General features: G+C 45.1%; 1 protein-coding gene across 5 annotated transcripts in view; it reads right to left on the bottom strand.

The window, feature by feature from the left end:
- Positions 1 to 2,994: 2,994 nt before the first annotated feature.
- Positions 2,995 to 19,263, bottom strand: part of NHSL1 (NHS like 1) — a 230,029-nt gene continuing 213,760 nt past the window's right edge. For all 5 annotated transcript variants that reach the window (XM_013064192.2, XM_004740301.3, XM_004740302.3 and 2 more), the window contains 3 exons: positions 10,283 to 13,522; positions 9,635 to 9,767; positions 2,995 to 5,232 (listed from right to left, as the gene is read on the bottom strand). In XM_013064192.2, the coding sequence (XP_012919646.1) occupies positions 4,497 to 5,232; positions 9,635 to 9,767; positions 10,283 to 13,522 (4,109 nt within the window). In that variant the 3' untranslated portion in view covers positions 2,995 to 4,496. The remainder of the gene's footprint in view (positions 5,233 to 9,634; positions 9,768 to 10,282; positions 13,523 to 19,263) is intronic.

Below are 19,263 nucleotides of genomic sequence, written 5' to 3'. Positions count from 1 at the left end.
TTGTGATCTCTCTGTCAAATAAATAAATAAAATCTAAATTAAAAAAAACACCTTTAATGCAGATTCTGAGCAGGCAGTAGGTAATACCTATCTGGAGATCACAGAGGAGGTGAGGACAGATGTTCAGGAGTCACCAGTACACACACGCACACATTTAATGCTATGGGATTAGATGTAGTTAACAGAGAAGAGTGTAGCTTTAGAAGGCTAAGAACCAAGCCAGATCATACCATTCTCCTTATAAAACCTTCACTGTTGCCAAATACTACAGAAAACCCAAATTCCTTGGGAGAGCATCCTGGGTCCTCTACATTCTTGCCAGAGACAACCTTTCCAGTCTTGTACCCTACAACGTTTCCCTAGAGACATTTTAATTATGTGGCTTCCTCTGAACACTTGGCCTCTGTGTCTTTGCTCATGCTATCTCCTCCACTTGGAGTGTTCTTCTGTCAGCTTCCCCTGCTTGGTGAAACCCTCCTTTGCCATAATGTCTCAGTTCAGGTTCATCATCAATCCCTCCCCACATCTACCTAGTCAAAAGCAATGACACCTGGGACACCTGGCTGGCTCACTCTTGATCTCAGGGTTGTGAGTTCAAGCCCCACACTGGGTATAGAGAGGACTTAAAAAAAAAAAAAAAAAAAAAAAAGGCAAGGCAAGGATACCTTCCTCTGAGAACCTTATCCCTCAACCACGAGTAGAAAAATGACTTACCCATTGTGCCTGGAGGTGGATAGCTCAAGGATGGTACAGTGGCTCTTGAGGTAATTAGTGGACCAGGCTCCTTTCTCCTCCACCTTCTACAACATATGGCTTTCAACCCATTGGTGCTGAAAGGCTGGAAGAGTACGGCTCCTCTCCTAGCCTCCCATTCATTCAGGGAGAAACAGGAGAAAGGAAGCCACAAGGGAGGGAGCTGGCTCCTGTATCAGCAAACATCCTGGAGATTTCCAGATTACTGCTCATGTCTCATTGGCCAAAACTGTGCCCTCCTGACTACAGGGGAGGCTGTGAGGTAGTGTTTTGGTTGGGTGTGTCGCCAGTATGAACAGACGTCAGGTGTTCCAGTGGTAAAGGAGAACCCACAGAGGGCCGGGTCCCAACAGGGCTGGCTGTGAAGGCCAGAGGCCTCTTTCTTCTCTTCTATTCTGACACGGTTTACAGGACAGTTCCCAGTTTGTGTTTCTTTTTCACTAGATCTGGAAACTCTCAACCACACTTTTTTAATCCTAGGATCCCTCCTCTTTACCTAGCACATTAGAAGTATTTAATAACGGGCTTTTTTTCACTGCTGAAAAAATGTCTACAGATTGCGCTCCAGTCCTCTTCTATGAGTAAAGGCTGGCCTGTGTAGAAGGCGGTTTACAGAAGCTCATCGAAAGAAACTGTATTACAGTAACTGAATAGCTTATTACAGAAAAACAGGCCTCAAGAGTCAAACGGACCTGAAGAGTCAGGTCCATTTTGTTTCAAAGACCCTCTTCCCAACCCTGCCCCCCGAAAATATCCTAATATCCACCCGTTACCCTGTTGTACTCATTTCATGATGGACTCTCAGGAACGTAAATGGTTATTCACCTTCAGTTAATGTGCTGTAAACACATGAAGGCAGAACCAATAAAGCCGATCCCATGCTTCACCTGTCCCACCAGGACGCCCATCACAGAGCCAGGTGTTGTGCTGCAAGGCAGGCAGGAGACAGAGATGTGGAAATGCCTCCTTTGTTCCCCTTGTTAAACTGTGACTCCCCCACAGGAGAAGCAATGGTCTCACAATCAACCTTCTTCAGAAACAGGAGGGCAGAAATCAGACCAAAGGTGAGGTGGCTTCCCACTGACAGGCCACATGGTCATTTGTCTCTCTCCCAACTCTCAGGAAAAATAAGGTGGAAATAATTTAGCCCCAGGGCTTCTGTCTACGATTCTCTGGCACTTACAGTCTCAGGGTATGAGGAAATGTCACACGTCTACGCTGACTGAATTTTTAAAGATGATATGGTCTGTTATCAGCAGCGAGTCCTCACAGAGGAATAAAGCAGCAAAGCCAAAGATGCCATATGTTTCAGGGGTGAAATCTAGATTCTTGTCTTCCTATATTTCACGCACACCTGTGAGAAGTTCTCGCATCCCTCCATATGCCACATCACCTGAACTATCAGTCAAGACATTTTTCCTTTTTTATTCAAGAGTCGATAGGACATTGTTCAGAGTTGTTTTTCCATATGTCCTTTTAGATGGCACCATCCACAGTGTCTGTGACGTTCTATCTCCTCTGTTGGGTCCCCCTCCCACAGGCGCCTTCTGGTCTTCGCTGCTGTTCTGTTTGTATCCAGCAAAGCACTCAACAGTTCCGTGAAAGGAGGCCTACCCTATTATTTAAAAGTGAGTGTACAAACAAAAAGAAATAACGTTCAAATATTTACTTTACAATTGTTTTATTCAAAGCAAATTTTAAAACCTAGTGTTTTTTTCTTTAAAAAACGGGGATTTTTAAAATAGTTTTATAATTAGTTTTGATGTTGTTTACTTTATACCTTCGACATAAATGATTTATATATTAAGTTAAAGTTTTCTGATATCCACGTACATTCTAATCTTGTTTAGGGAGCTATGAGAAGACTTCATATTCAGAAGCCAACACCACTTTTCTAAAATTTAGAAGAAAAGATCCTTGTGCCCATTGTAGTAGACAATTGCTCCAAATGGTAGAAAGTCCTTTAGCCTTCAGCCAAATGTCAGGTCTTGATTTCTGGTTGTGTGAAAAGAAGTGTTTTGTTTTCTTCAGAGAAAAGAAGAAGTCTTAATCCTATAGGTTTGTTTTTGTTTCAAAGACGTGTCTAAAATGGGTACCTAAAGCTGTAATGTATAACAAACCCTTTGATAATCTGGCCTGTATAGTCCCAACTTATCGATGATATTTTTATACCAAAAAAGATGACCACTGGCAGCTGCATTGTACGTAGGCCAAGAATCTCAGTACTGTCCTCTTAGGTTCTTCGAATGAAGAAGACAAGACTTATTTTATTTAGCCAACAAATACAGGAGTCCAAGTCCACATCAGTTGGGAGGGAATAGGGAAAGGAGGTCACAAGAATAGGACATAAAAATAAATACTTTACACACTTTTCTCCCATGCCTAAAAGTATTAGAATTCTAACTGGAGAAGATTAGAAGGTAATTAGCCAACTCAATTCCTTATAAAATATATAAAAACTCACAAACCAAATGATGCAAAAAATCTTTTAATCTAAAAACTCATTTCTCAGGGCTAATTGGCCCTGCCAATTTGTATTAGTTTATTTGACTAACAAGAGCTATTCAGCATTTTCTTCAGAGTAAGGTAATATATAATCGATTCTCATAAACCTTTTCAAATGAGGACATGATACTGTAGGCAGTTCAAGGAAAAATAGCCATACCTTTTTCTTTGGTGTAACCAAAAGGATATCCAAAAGTTAGCAAATGCTGACATTTCAAGTGGTAAGAAATTGCCAAATGGAAGTTTAAACTCTGGTACAAACAGTCGTAAAAGGAAAATCTCCACCCACAGTTCCGTAGTGCAAGTTTTCAAATTTAATTCTGAAAAATAGTTTTATTGACTAAGCAGGAAACCGCTTCCAGCAGTGTCTCACGTGCCCCCTCCTCGCTCACCGTCCCCGCATATGCCCACCTCACTGCTAGTCTCAAGGAGGCCTCTGCTGCTCCTCAGGGCAGGAATTCAGTACAGAAGGACCCACGTGTCTCAAAGTCAGGCTGAGAGCTGGGAGTCTGTGTCTGCACCAGCAGCTCGCTCCAGGTTAGAGCGTGGCCCCTCCACGTGTTTGCCAATTTCACGAAAAGGAAACAAAGTCCCCCACCCCACCCCCCAAGAAAAAAGTACCTGAACCCATTAGTCCGTTAGCCCTTTCCCATCGTTTTGGGTTCATGATGACATGGCTCACATGGAAAGCTCACCGGGGCCTGCACCGCCGTGTGTCCTCTGCAGGGGCACCACGCACAGGCCCCCTCTTTCTTAGAAGGAACGCTTCTCTCACTCCCGTCTTCGGGAACTCACTAATTTCTGACAACGTGATACTTTTAAAGTGATTCTTATCTAGTCCAGAAGCCTCCATCCCTCTACCCAGCTTAACTGTGTTTCCTTCTCCTACTTCTGTATACGCTGTATGTGTGTATTTTTTTAAACATGTGAAGTGTTCAAAATGCACACACACCCCTCCACACATACACCCAGCATTTTGCAAAAAAAAAAAAAAAAAAAGTCTTCCCCAGGAAGCACTTTAAGAAGTTAAGCTTCTACTTGCTTTTAAGCCACAGGGCAAGTGCCAAGTGAGTCCTATGGGATGCTCTTCTTCCGCGCTGGGGCCCAGGGCAGGAACGGAGCGAATGCTGAGTGGGATCTGCAGGCCAGGCAGGGAAGGGTACCTGTGTGCCGGGCTTTCCTAGAGCCGCATGTTGCACGCCTCCCTCACATTACCTGGGAGAATCAGACTCTCGTCCCTAGCTCTCTTCCCGCAGAGGACCTCCACTCTGTTCTGCTGGATCTGCGCCCTCGGTGCGGACCGGCCCATCTGTGGGGCTGGGACCCTGCACCTGCAAGGAGGCGGCGGGCTCCCCACCACAGAGCAGGCTTCCCCGGTCTGTTTCACCCCCTACCAGTCCATCCAGGGAACACCCCCTTGCCGTGTCCAGGGCCCAATGAGCCCTGTTGTCTACTGGCTCCAGGGCCTCCCCTTCGCCTTCCGAGATAACGGTCATGGGGCTGCTCTGGATCCGGTTCCGCACGCTGAACCTGCTGCTGGCGGCAGAAGGTGGGGTCCGACTGCGGCCGTACCGGGGGCCGGAGAAGGACAGACTCCGAGGCATCAAGCCTTCGTTCTTGGCCCACTCCTCCTGGGCCCTTCTGTTCTTGCTTGGGGAGCAGCTGGATGGGCTCTCGGGGGTGTCTGGCGAAGGCTCTGACCTTGACCTCTGGAATCTGGGGTCTGTGTTCTTTAGCATCTCGGCTGCAGACATGCGGGCACTGGTGTCTGAGCGACTCCCCTTTTTTAGCAGCAGAGCTTTGAAGTTGTCACTGCTGGTGCTGCTTTTACGGACGCTTCTCTGAATTGAGCCCACTTGTTTTGGGGACGCCAGGCTGGGGGCAGCACCGGTGGGTGTCACTGGAGGGGAAGGAGAATGGTTCCGGGAGTGATCGTCATCTGAATCTTTACGGCCGAGGACTTTCCTCTTGGATCTGAGATTTAATGACATTAAGATGAAGGTTAACTCCCAGGGGGCCATGGGACATCAGTCACAACTGCGCTGCTCACTGCATACTCACGTCACCATTTGTGAAGAGTTACTTTAACAGTTCACTGTATTATCACGTGAGCCCCTGACCCCGCTATGGTGGATGATTAACTTATGGCCAGCTTTCTTTCATCTCTACCCCCACTGGATTATTTTAAAACACATCTCAGACATGATTATTAGCTTATTTTGGTGAGGATCACTTCAAAAGTTACAAATAATTGCCATTTTTATCTAACTCTCCTCTACTGGACTGAGCTTGAGGGCATTTCAGTGCCGACCACCCTTTTCTCTACTCTTTCTTTTCTTGTTTGACCTTAGCCCTTGAACAGGGCTAATGGGTAAGCCAATCCCCAAAATATTGCCTACCTTGAGGTAAACCCCCACCCTCAGGTTCTAGGATGACTCTACAACTCTGCATTCTTAGTCATTCTAGAGTCTGACATAAAACCGGTCTTCTTTGGCTCTTACTGGACCCTATGTCAACTTCTTAAAATCCCGTTTTCCAAAAAACAAGGGTGAACCTTCCACACCACATTCTGTTGCCTGACTGATTTCAGACAACCTCCCACCAATCAAGAAAATCTGAGGAATGCAGGGATAATGTGAAAGAGGAGGGGCCGGTAGGGACAAGTAAAATGTTTCCTGGAGGTGCTTCTTGTCTTCAATCTCTAAGAACCTCACTGTTCCATGTGTCTTATACCAAGAGTGAGTCAGGGGTAATAAAGCAGATGAGCCAAGTGGCCTCTTGCTGGTCTCTTCCTAAGAACAACTCAGTCTACAAGGAATCTCTCAGCTAAGTGCAGGTGCTTTAAGAAAACGGTACATTTAATCAAATATCTCTTTGTTTGCTATATAATTCCAGCATATGCAGCAGGGAAAGATAAAGAGAATGCTATTGTACATACAGATAAAGAACTGAATTTGAGCACTTCCAGCTGTGGCACCTTGGGCAAGCTACTCATCTATGCTGCAACTTTGCTTTCGTACTTGCAGAATGGGGGTGAGGATACTAACCTCACAGGTCTGTGAGGCTTCAGTGAGCTAAAGAACCCCAGAGTCACACAGACCTGGGTTAAATCCCACACTCAAGTTTCCATGCTCTGTGACCTTGGGCAAGTTGAAGTTTCTGACCCAGTTTCCTACCTGGAAGAGGAAATAAACAGTGGAGAGCTCATGCTTTACCAATAAAGATGAGTGCAAATAACAGCTATGGAGTGTCGGGCATGAAGGATGTGTTTAACCAAACCGCCATTCAGGGAACTCCAGCTCTTCCGCCCAGCTACCAGGCCAGGCTTCTGTGCTGTTCTGACCACAGGCCTGCACAACCAGGCACTGGAGAGGATGGGCCCTGCAGGCTGCCGGGGGCTTGGTGCTCCCTGGGTCCTCTCTATGCTTCTGGCCAAAAGGAAGCCCCCAAAGTGGAAGACAGGAAGTGGCGAAGGCTAAAAAATAAAGTGTGAAGGGCAGCCAGAGCTGACATGGCACCGGGCCCTTGGAGGCTGTAGAGCTGGGCCTCTGATACTTTGGGTCAATGGCCCTGCCCCGCTGTCAGCAGAGAGCGGTGCTCTGGCACACATTCCTGACCAGCCGACAGAAATAATGTCTCAGCATCAGCATCTCAGAGCCGGAAATGACTTCAGCCTGTCTGACCAGAGAAGGTAACAAAGGCCAAAGAGTGAAGCCACACAGCCTCCTCCAAGAACGAGGACTCGATGCAGTATCTCCCCGCCTGCAGCACGTGACCTCACGACCTCTAGTGGTTCCTTCTCAAGGGCAGCTCTGTTCACTGGATCCTTGCAGGGACCACTTTGGAGCCTAAGTTCTTGTCTGAGTTTTAAAAGATGAGAATGTGCTTGACCCACACATCAAGCCCCTGGCTACCCCTGGTTCAAGTTATGTCATTTCTCAAGAGCAGCTGCGGCCTGAAAATGAGAATTAAATCTAAACATATGAATTTTGTGAATTCTCAGCATAAACGTATGTATTCATGTGTATATACACACGCACACGTACACTGTGTGTGTATTTCTAAAGAAGAGGGTTATAAAAAGTGCTCAAACAGTTAACATGGGCTTGAAAACTAATTACTTCAATAAATATAAAAATTTCACACCTCAACTGGTGTTCTACATTTTCCATCTGGCTTTAAATCTGAAGTGAATTAATTTGCATTATAAAATCTGAAGGCTGTGGTACAGTTGAGATACTCCTTCTTTTAAATTATTAGCTTAGTGCTGACAAATATAAAATTAAGCCCTAAAAATCAGACTTCAGATGGATTTTTCTTATGTCTGCTAATACATGATCGATGCTAAAACAGAAATGAGCAGGTGTCCTTGCTCTCTTTGTGATCCATACCCTACTTGGCCTTTATTTCTACCATGTGTACACAGAATAATAGAGACTGGCAGATTTCCACGTCTGCAGTAGATAGAATTCACTAGTAGGAGAAACCGCAGATTTCTCGGTGCCTTAAGAAGCTTCCCAAAGTAAAATATGGATGCGGACTTTGGCATATTTTTTGGAAAAGCACATAGTAACTTGGCCCCACAACAGTTGGGATCCTCACTTAGACCAAGTAGTTAGTACATAGAGCCATCAGCAACACGTCTTCTCTGGGGACTGCTACTATAAATCTATATGCCTACGTGTTTAGCAACCCAGTGCATTCCAGACTAAATGAAAGACGTTGAGTCTTGGAAGAATTCCTAAGAGTTAAATTCCAATCGGTTTCATTTAATTCAGAAAATATTTATTAAGTGCTTATTATGTGTCTAGCACGGTGAGAGTTAGAAACATCTGTATAAACTTCTAGAAATGCCACTAAAGTTGGCTTCAAAGGATGTAGCATTTTCATTTTACTCTTCTGAGAAACAGTTTCATAGGCAGCTACGTCTTTATTTCTTTTTTTCCGATTGAATTGTTTGATTTTTTAATTTAAATTCAATTAGCCAGGATATAGTACATCATTAGTTTTTGATACAATGTTCAATGATTCATTAGTTGAATATAACACCCAGTGCTCATCATATCACGTGCCCTCTTTAATTTTACTCAGCCATCAGACAGGATGAGTATGTACCATTTACCTCATTGATTTCTAATGAGATCAAAGATACCAGTCAGAAAGACGATGTTAAAGAGGCAGTCTTTAGGGTCTTTGGGGATAGTATATCAATGCTAGAGTCAAGAGGTAAAGAACAAATTTCTTGACAAACACCTAACTCCCTCGCTTGGTTCCACTGCTCCCCTCCAAGTTAGATATTTGCATGCTGCATGGGGAACTTCATATCAGGACAATCCTATGTTTTTCATCTCATGCAATAGCCTTTTCAGTTAAATTCCAAGAAGGGAAAACAGTCCTGACACAAGGTGATTTACACAGAGAATCAAATGACTTTATAGGCATCTTTGTTTCTGGAAGAAAAAAAGGGACCTCCATTCAGTGCAGTGTAAGACCTTGGCAGCAGAAGGACATTCTTAAGAAAAATCTGAAAATACTGCGGCAAAGAAGTCGAAAAGGAAGCAGAGGGTTTATCCAGCATTGTGTTCCAAAGTACTTGCAACATGTACAACCTTATCATACCCTACAATGACACTGCTGGGAGTACAGGCTGTTTACAACCAGAAAAAAGGCAGTATATAGTTTTCGTGCTAAATTATACTCACTCTCTTAGGCGACCAGATGTAAAAAGTGTGACAACAGTTCAGGCAGTTATTTTGAAAAATTTACTCTACATTTTTAAAAAACCCAACAATTTTTTGTGCCAGTAGATGGCACTAACAGTATACAATAACAAATTTAATTCCTTCCACTCTGCTTTGAAAAGATTGTACTCTTGTATTGAAATATTTAAGTAGCCAAGACAACTGCACTAAAAAATCCTGAAATTTCTGTAACACAAAAATAATTAAAACAACAACAAAAAAGCCCCCCAAAACCCCCCACAATACACCCTTAGGAAAGCAGTCCTGTGGAGCTGGTCTGTGTAGCTTATGTCCACAAAACAGCCTCACTCATCCTGGACTGGACTACCCATTGCTCTAATCTAATCTTGTAAATACTCTGTCATATGATTGACACATTGCATTTCTTGCCAGCAAGCGCAATGCCGAGCAGAAGGCACCACATGGAGTCTCTGTCCCCCATATCATCATAAAAATCAGTGGAACAAAGTAAAACAGAAATTGGGAGTCAGAGGAAATAAGAATACAGAAACACAATAAAAATAAATGATCAAGCTAATGGGTGACAGGAAAAAACTCAAGGAAGACAAAGTGAGGAAGCATTTAGAAAGGTAGACTCATACAGATCAAAATTAAAAGGAAGGAGTTTTAGATACCTGTGAATAGCTGCAAAAAGGTCTTCTGTGGTCCGGGGTCTACTGGGGGTCATCACCTCATCACTCCCTTCTTCCCTAAGGAAGTCACTGGCTTCAGAGGAAGAACCAGCTGTGTCAGGCTCTGGCACCCCAGCTAGAAGCAGTAAGCACAGGACGCACAAGTGACTTAATTTCAGTCTTCAGCCAGGCTTCCTAGTATCCTGTCCCTGCCATTCCTGCCAACGGAGGACCACAGGACAGGCAGGCAGTGGGGTCTGTCGTTTTGATCTTCGATTCTGATCAGGAGAGCCAGAGCTCATTCTTTTCTGTTGAAGTCTAGAACTCCTACTGAATCTATCTTAAATCTTGTTGTAACATTTCTCTGCAGCTCTCCAGAAGGGAGCCTCCTCCTCCTTGCTATTTAATAATTACCCTGTCTGCTGCAGACCACCCTACCCCTCTATTTTCTGACATTCAGGAAGCAATACCCTGAGATCTCCATTTTTTTTTTTTTTTTTCCAATTTCTTAAAATGCCTAGTTGGTAACCTGAGTGTGTGGCCGACCCGGCAGCCCACATGCTGCTGGCTTTCCAGGGGACACGCACTAGCCTTCTCTTCTACATGGGCTGCATATGGTCCAAGGGGAATGAGAGAGAAAAGCATACTCACGCCCTCCGTCCTGGAGCGACAGGCAGCTCTCCACGCTGCCTCCACCGTCTGCACCGTTCTCGGCACCTGGCTCCTCCCGCGTGGGGGCTGGCGAGACATCGGGCTGCACCATGGGGACATTGGCTTTCACTCTATCCGGGGACGCGGCTCCTGCGGCTCCTCCCTCGAGAACCAAGCTGCCAGAGCCCGTCTCCTCAGCACCAGCCCTGGCTCTACAACTCTCTGTTGCCTCTCCCCTCGTGGGAATGGGTGATGCTCCGCTCACGTTCTCCGCGGGCTCCGCTGTGAAATCTCTCTGCGGAGGCGGCACCACGAGGAACAGTTTGGGCTTCTTGGAAATGGGGGGCGGCTTCCTGCTGGGTGAAGGGCCGTGGGGCTCCTGCAGCGGGGTGGCCCTGGGGTCCGGCCCAGCCTCTGACTCCCCGGCGCTGCCCGGGCTGCGGCTCGGGAGGCCACGCTCGGCTGCACTGTCCTGGTGACCCTGACTCAAGCTCTTGGCAGGAGTCGGCGGCGAGCTTGTCACAGAGGCAGGCTGGCTTTCACTCTCCATTTCATTTATGCTATTTCGGGATTTCATGAAAGCAGATGGCTTTAAATGATACTGGGGAACAACCGGAGTTAGTTTTTCCTGAGATACTTGTTCATATAACAGTGCTTGCTCGGTTCCTGAGTGCTTTTTCACGGGCCTCAACTGTACCATCTGCAACGCTTCGGTGGTTATCAGGGGCATGGGGGGTCTGCTGCCCTCCTCCTTGTTAGGAGGCTGCCGGAAGGCCTCCCGGGAGCATTCTGGCTGGGCAGATTTTTTCAAAGAAGGCCTGGCATCTTTCATCCATTTGGGGTCAAGGGGTGGGGCAGGCGGGGGAACTGAGGAGGGTCCGGAAGCGGGGGCAGGCGGCAGGGAAGCAGGGGCACCCAGAGTAAGGGGGCTAAGTGCCCTGTGGGGGGGAGGAAAGCACGTGCTGGAGGGGGGAGAGAAGGGAGTGAGAGCTTCAGGCGGCGGAGGGGGGAAGAGGGGAGACTGAGGCAGAGCGCCGTTGGGGGAATCCGCTAAAGGTGGGGGAGGAGGAAGGAAAGGAGACTTGTCCGCAGGACATGGTGAGGGAGGAGAAGGAAGAGGGGCAGCGGCAGGGGGAGACGCCAGCACCGAATCCAGCTTCTTCATGGTCCCGCCTCCTTCCGTGGAAGTGTTGGAAGACAGAGACGTGGACGAGGAGGAGATGGAGACTGAAGATATCAGAGAGGACTTCCTTTCTGGCACCTTGGGCTTGGTCTTCCCCTTCCCGTTCGCTGGTGACGCTGACTTTAAAAACACAGGCACGGGGGTGAGTGCTGTGGGTGTGTTGGACTGGCTGGAATACCCACTGGACGGAGAAGTGACCCTGTGGGATTTCTCTGGCGATGTGATCTTTGGTTTGATGGAGCCACCAGGCACTTGGGGCATCATGGTCCTGGCTCCCTCGTGGATATGGTGGACTGGCCCGTTCCCGGCCAGCGCCCCGCTGCTGGCCGAGCAGCCCCCACTGGCGTGCCCGGGGTCTTCCTGCATGCCGGTGTAGTCAATGTAGTAACCCCAGGGGTCCGTGTACTCCGACTTGACGCTGCTCGTGTCGCTCTGCGACGGCGTGGCCCCGCACAGGGAGTAGACGTTGGGGGTGGTGGCCGAGGTCATGCTGCTGCCCCCGCTCACCGTGCTCTGGCTGCGAGAGCGAGGCAGCCAAGGCTCTTCGAAGTCACTGCAGGGGCTCTGCGAGGGTGAGCTGCCGCCCTTGCCCGGGAGGTTCAGCTGCAGTGAGTGCTGGAGCGAGGCGATCAGGCTCTCGTTCAGCGCCTGCCCGTTTGACTGGATGCCTTTCTTGGGAATCCTGCGCAGGGAGTCCGTCCTCGAGGGTGGCAGAGGCGGCTTCTTCGCTTTTTTCAGAGAGATATTCCGCGAGAGAGACTTGTCACGGAAATGTGACCGGTCCCCTTGGTTTTTCTGAGCTCTCCCATCAAACACGTTGACCACACTGTGCCTGGGGTTCCCAAAGCCATCGCTACTGTTCTGGTTTCCAGATCTGCATCCCGGGTCAGGCTGCATAGATGTGTAGTAGCCATCATGCTCCTCTGAATACAAGGACCTGGCATCATCTTTGGTGGATGTCTGGTCCAAACTGCAGCTGCTCACGTTAATCCCAGGAGTGGAGTAGCCAGTTGCCCCATGTGCCTTCAATGGGGATGCCTGCCCGTTACCAGAGGCACTGTATTCCCAGGGCTCGGAGCTGCCGGGCCCCGTACCTCCAGAGTAACTGGACTCACTCTTGCCATCCATGTCCTGGGCGTGGGCTGGAGAGCTCAGGTGGTTTTTACAGTTATAGCTCATGGCTTGGGATCCATTCTCCTGATGTGCTGGCATATTAAGAGAGACCGCTGAGTCACAGAGCGACAACAGCGTGGTTGCAGCGGGGGAATGAGGACCTAAGGCCTGTGAAAGAATGCTGGGGTGACCCTCTGTCCAGTTCCCACTGGGAGGCTGATGGTCCTCTTTACTAGCATGCCTGGAGAGGAGGTGGTCTCTGGATTTTATCTTTGTGTACGAAGAGGAGCTGGTAATTTTGCTGTCCAGCTGTCCTGAACTCTGAGCAGTGTGAATAATAATAATCTCCGAGGAGGAAGAGAGTGTGGCATTTGGGATGATGCTGGTGGAGTAGGTGGCGTGAGGAGAGACCACACATGCTGGGCTGATTACATTCTCAAAAGGCCTCAGCTCCTGGGACTTGGGCCTCAAAAGCATTCCAGTCCTTGAGGCTCCTCCTAAATGTCCTAAGTTTTCATCTACTTGTGGGTGATCGCTGTGGTAGGCGTAAGGGCCATCCAGGTCTTCTGTGGGGCCCAGGGCTCCCAGCCGTGGCTCCAGGGACTGAACACTCGCCCTTGCCCCAGAACGTGGGAGACTGTGGAAACCAGCATCACTGTTGAGCCGGGAAGGGAATACAATGCCCGCAGAATCGCTCAACACAGACATGTTCCCAGAGGAGCCTGAGAAGTGGCTCATCTGGGCAGCAATGCCTTGGCCCTTCTGTGCCCTGATTCTTCTCATGGAAGGTGGTACAACTTTCACTTCCTCAGTCTGACAGCTGGAGTCCCTGGTTTCTGAGTGCTGCCCCGCAGACCGAGAGCTATCAAGCCTTCCTAGTGTAGAGTAGTGGTCTGGGGTGTATACTGAGTGACCCCCAACATCATCTTGGCCCGTGCCTGATGCTGGAGATAAAGCAGAAAGAGGCTTGTTATCTAAAAATATCTTAGTTCATCACCTGTATCCTCATCCCCTTCTTACCCTGTTGTATTTAAAATATATATATTTTTTTTCTACTTGATCTCGTTTCTTTTCTCCTATAGGCACCAGAGTGAGAGTTTAAATAGATACTGACAGCTCCTAAAGTAAAAACCTTTATTAGGAATTTCATGTACATCTCTTGATTTGTACTTCAAATCCTCCTATAGACTAAGGGCTACATATGGAATTCTCAGTTACTCTCTTTGAGATCAAGGCTGAGTGCCTGTTGGAAGATCTACTTTTCAAAGAACCTCCTTTTAGTAAAGATTTCAAGGTGGCCTGTCACCCACCAGGTGACTGTACAGGGCATCTTGTCAAGCTGTGACCATCCTTCCCAAAGACAGATGAATGGAACGGTTCAACAGGAGGCTACAGAGACACTATTTACAAGGGATATCGGTATAGAACAGTGTTAATTACATTAATTTTTTATGTCAGAAGGAAACCTAAGGAAAAGTGATTTACAGGCCCATCTGTGTTTCAACCATTCCATTATCCATCTTACACCATTGTCATCTGTCTGTCAGTGACATTCAAAATCCAAAAGCAATCTGTTGTGTTCTGGTGGGGGGAAAGCAGCAGGAACTGATCCAGTGAGCTTTTCCTCAAATTATGGTTATTCATTTCTTGGAGCTTTATAACCAAACTGAGAGTAGGTATATTTAAAGAAAATCAAAGGGGAAAAAAAAAAAAAAGGCATCAAGAGGGCCAAACAGAGTGAAATGGATGAGAAAAAAAAACAAAACAAAAAAAACAAAAACAGGGGCGCCTGGGTGGCTCAGTGGGTTAAAGCCTCTGCCTTCGGCTCAGGTCATGGTCTCAGAGTCCTGGGATCGAGCCCCGCATCGGGCTCTCTGCTCAGCGGGGAGCCTGCTTCCTCCTCTCTCTCTCTGCCTGCCTCTCTGCCTACTTGTAGTCTCTGCCTTTCAAATGAATAAATAAAATCTTAAAAAAAAAAAAAAAAAAAAAAAAAAAAAAAAAAAAACCCTAAAGTGTAGGTAACAGCTAGATTTCAAGCCACCTAGAACGGAACAGAATCTTTAAAAAAAAAAAAAAAAGAACAAAAAAACCACCATAAACCAACAACTTAGTCAAAGTGGAGAGAGAGGGGAGAAAAAATATCAATTCATGCATAGTAACCACTAGGATACATTAAATCTTGAAAAATAACAGTATAACCAGTTTTATTCTACATTGTTTCAAAAACTTAAAAAAAAAAAAAAAACATCTCCAGCAGGGGTTTTGCTGAGCAATGCAAGCTGAGTACTTGCCAGCATCTTGGCTCACTTGGGTGAGGACACTGGTGGTGATGGGATTCCTGGGAACTCCCTCCCTATCCCACGTAAATTTACCACTGTCCCTAGCTGGCTATAAAGCACTTTGCTCATTTGAACAGCAAAGGATATTACAAATATGGCAGCAATGTTCTTGTATGAAGCACAAAGGAGATGTCATCCTATGAGGAATAGAGCATAAAGTACCTGTTCCCTCACTTGTGATGATGGAGACTATTTTCACACCTAAGATAACAGAGAGCATCTATCTCCTTCACCTACCCTCTGCGAGGCACACTCACCGAAGACAGACAGATACACACACATACACATAAGGCTCTTCCCTAGAAAGAGAGGAAGTGGGCAATGGGCAGGAGGAGGAGAAAAGTCCACTTTGAGGAAAGAAAACAAAAGATAAAGTTTTTGGGGCGCCTGGGTGGCTCAGTGGGTTAAAGCCTCTGCCTTCGGCTCAGGTCATGATCCCAGGGTCATGGGATCGAGCCCCGCATCGGGCTCTCTGCTCGGCGGGTAGCCTGCTTCCTCATCTCTCTCTGCCTGCTTCTCTGCCTACTTGTGATCTCTGTCTGTCAAATAAATAAATAAAATCTTTAAAAAAAAAGATAAAGTTTTTGCCACTTGGGATTTCTGAAGGGAGAAACTGACTAGTTTGGCTGTATCAGTTTGCACCAGTTTGGTTCCAAATATTCAAGATACCTTATTCCATTCAACAATGGATTTTACTAACTTTTTCTTTCAAAATTGCAATTGTTTTTGCATGAGATCAGTGGTAGATTTTGAACTGTCTGTAAGAGCCATAAACAATATACTGATTCTCTCAGTTAACAATTTTGAACATGAAACCATTCTAGGCTCCTGAAAATGGAAATATAGCAATTTGTCCACCATCTATGGCCCAACACAACTATCTTATTAAAATAATGATTTTTTTTTTCTTGGGGTGCCTGGGTGGCTCAGTGGGTTAAAGCCTCTGCTTCAGCTTAGGTCATGATCCTGGAGTCCCAGGATTGAGCCCCGCATCGCATTGGGCTCTCTGCTCAGCAGGTAGCCTGCTTCCCCTGCCCACACCCCCAACCCACCCCCACGCCCCACCTGCCTCTCTGCCTACTTGTGATCTGTGTCTGTCAAATAAATAAAATCTTAAACAAAAACTAAAACAAAAAAACAAAAATAATGATTTTTTCTGAAGACCTTTAAAAATATACATAAAAAATAACTCATTTATCATCGATTTTGGGATCCCTGAAGTTCCATTCCCAGAACAGAGCCTCTAATATTTTCACAGTACAAAAAGTGTCACATATTAAAGGACACAAATAAATGGATCTTGACCAGAATTAAATAACAGAAGGAGACTATGAAAAGACATGTGCAAACAAATATAGACCTCTGAGGTGTTGTTAAAACTCTTAATAGGATGTATCTGATTATAAAATATAATGTAAAGAAATAATTATATATATTTTTTACCTATTACATAATACTACAAGGGATATCCAATTTAAAAAAAAAAAAAACATGTAATCACGGGCGCCTGGGTGGCTCAGTGGGTTAAAGCCTCTGCCTTCGACTCAGGTCATGATCCCAGGGTCCTGGGATTAAGCCCCACATCAGGCTCTCTGCTCAGCGGGGAGCCTGCTTCCCTGCCTCTCTGTCTACTTGTAATCTCTGTCAAATAAATAAATAAAATCTTTTTTTAAAAAAACATGTAATCAATGAAGACATTGACAATGAAGACAGATATCTGCAGGTTAGTTAATTTAAAGTTTAATATGTGGATTTATAAAAAGTTGTGTCTGATCTTATGTTCCTAGTGTTCTTAGTACAAACTATCAATAATTACTCAGAAGGGGATTCCTTTTATTTTATTTTATATAAAGATTTTAGTTATTTATTTGACAGAGAGAGAGAAAGAAAGGGGTGGGGGAAGCATGAGCCGGGGGAGAGGAACAAACAGACTCCTTGCTAAGCAGGGAGCCCATCAGTAGGTGAGATCCAGGAACCCTGTGATCATGACCTAAGCCAAAGGCAGCAGCTTCACTGCCTGAGCCACCCAGATGCCCCAAGAAGGGGATTCCTTTAAATGAAGCTTTTTCTGCTTGGGAAGAGGTACTGTTCTAGAGGTATCCAAATTATTCAGTAACCAAATATAATTATATAACAACAAAATGATCCTATCTGATTCTAGAAGATGAAAACTCATGAGGGGTTGTTCAAATACATTTCTATGTACATTTAAGATAATAAGAGTAAAAAAAAAATTATGGAAGGCAACAAGTCATAAACTGCTTGAAACAATAAATATCATATCTTGACTTAGCATTATTAAGTGGCTCACCTCTAGAGTCCATTATTTATGGATTTTGAAGTGAAAAGCATGTAGAATTAAGTACAATCAACTCTCTAATTCTGGAAGAATCTCTGGTTAGATTTTTTTAAAAATCCAAATCCCCAACAACTTGGGCAAGGTCTAGTGAATAGCAAGTATCTTTCTTAGTGAATGTCTTTTTTTTTCTGATAATCATTTCTCTTTTTACCTCATTTGTTTGACAAATTCCCTCCATTTTATATCTAGAAAAGTCTAATTTTTACGGAAAATACCAAGTGTTTGTTTTTGAGAATCATTAGTTAGGTGTTACAAAGCTTTGAACTACCAGATAACTTAACAAGTACAAAATATTGGGGAGAACAGGCAAGATCACCCAGAAGTCATAAAATGAAGAAAAATGTATGATCCAAATTTTCTGTTGAATGTTACTGTATTTAATTGTTTTCCCTTACTCTATCAATCCTTCAAACTAGCCTATCTATAAAACTACAATTGTTTGTCTTTTTTTATTTTTCCCTTCTTTCTTTCTTTCTTTTTTCTTCTTCTTTTTTACAGTAGCTCTAACTTAGATACAACTGTCCCAGGTGACCACCAGCTAGGATCCAAATCATGTCATTGACTATGAAATGACATCAACTGTCTCCTGCTTGGCAATCACAATGCAATGATATGGGGAAAGCTATTTTCTTTCCTCCAGCATTACTGGTGTTTCTGTATTACATGCAAAAGAGAAATGAACATGGGGCCCTGGGGGCTCAATCATTGATTTTAAAAATAAAATTAGAGAAGACATGATTTACCTAGGTGATCAGATCATTCTAGCAAGGTCAAAGAGGCAACTAAGTTGCTGGCTCCATACTGGTTGGTTTGGTAATAAAAGTGATAAAAGTTTCTATCTCTGAGGTTCTAAAAATCATATTATATATACACATGTATAGAGCTGAGGGGCATAGAGAGAGAGAGAATTCATGTTGAATACTTGTGTGTATATATATCTTTACCTGGGCCTAACTGTTCTTACACTCTTTGCAAAAAGCCATCCAAAACCTACCTGTTTGGTAGTACAGCCACTAACATGTAGACTACCTCAAAACATCAACCTTGTTATCTTACAAAGGGTCCATCTTTAAAGTCACTCCTTTAGGTTAAAGAACGTCCCCTAAAAGACCATTTAAAATACAAATGTTACCTGAATGCTGTAAGATATGAGTACTGAACATATGAGTATGTACTAGTTTCTTACATTAGTTATCTGTCACCTAAAGGAGAGGAAAAAAAAATAATAAAGAGTCTGAAAGAATGAGAAGGACTGGCCCAGATCTGGAAGCAGATGCAGCAGTATGAACCAAAGACAAATTTCATAAATCCTATGGATGCGGTCTTGCCTCTGTTTGTGATAAAACCCTGTATTATGAAATAAGATGGGCACCTGTATGCCATCTGGGTCACTGGAACTACCTAGAGCAAAAGTAAAGCATCACTATTCTTGTCCCACTGTGGCTTTAGTCTGGAAGGTGGAGTGTACGGACTGCAGAACTGGGTGGCAGTACGAGAGAATACCAGGTAGAGAAGAGCCTTCTGTCCCTAATACAAGGCATTTAAGCAGGGGTGTTGAGAAAAAACGCACAGGAACAATGTCGGCAGCTGCAATGCCACCTCAAAGTGCTGTAACAGAGAGATCACCACGGTGAGGATAGACTCATTTTGACTCAAAGACTCCTGGGCACGTTCAGAAATAATTATTCTGAGTTTCTAGACTATAAACTTCAACAGGAAATGAAAGTAAACACATCAGGTTAACTATAAGGAAATCACTCCACAGGCCTGCTGAAGAGAAGAGGCAAATTTCAAAATAGGTAGTATTAAGTTCTCAACAGTAATTATCAAAGCAGCTCTCGCGCGAACATATAGTGAACATATAGCACCGGGCACCAAGTGCTTCACCTAAGGTCATGAAGTCCTCAAGCCACCCTGTGACATACGCCCTGTTAGCATCAGCACCCACACTTCTTGAATGCAGAAGTAGACTCCGAGAGGTCAAGTA

The sequence above is a fragment of the Mustela putorius genome, unplaced genomic scaffold (assembly GCF_011764305.1).
Source record: "Mustela putorius furo isolate JIRA1106 unplaced genomic scaffold, ASM1176430v1.1 tig00003863_pilon_pilon_pilon, whole genome shotgun sequence".
Taxonomy (NCBI): domain Eukaryota; kingdom Metazoa; phylum Chordata; class Mammalia; order Carnivora; family Mustelidae; genus Mustela; species Mustela putorius.
Note: the sequence above shows the minus strand (reverse complement) of the source record. Positions and strands in the feature narration are given on the sequence as shown.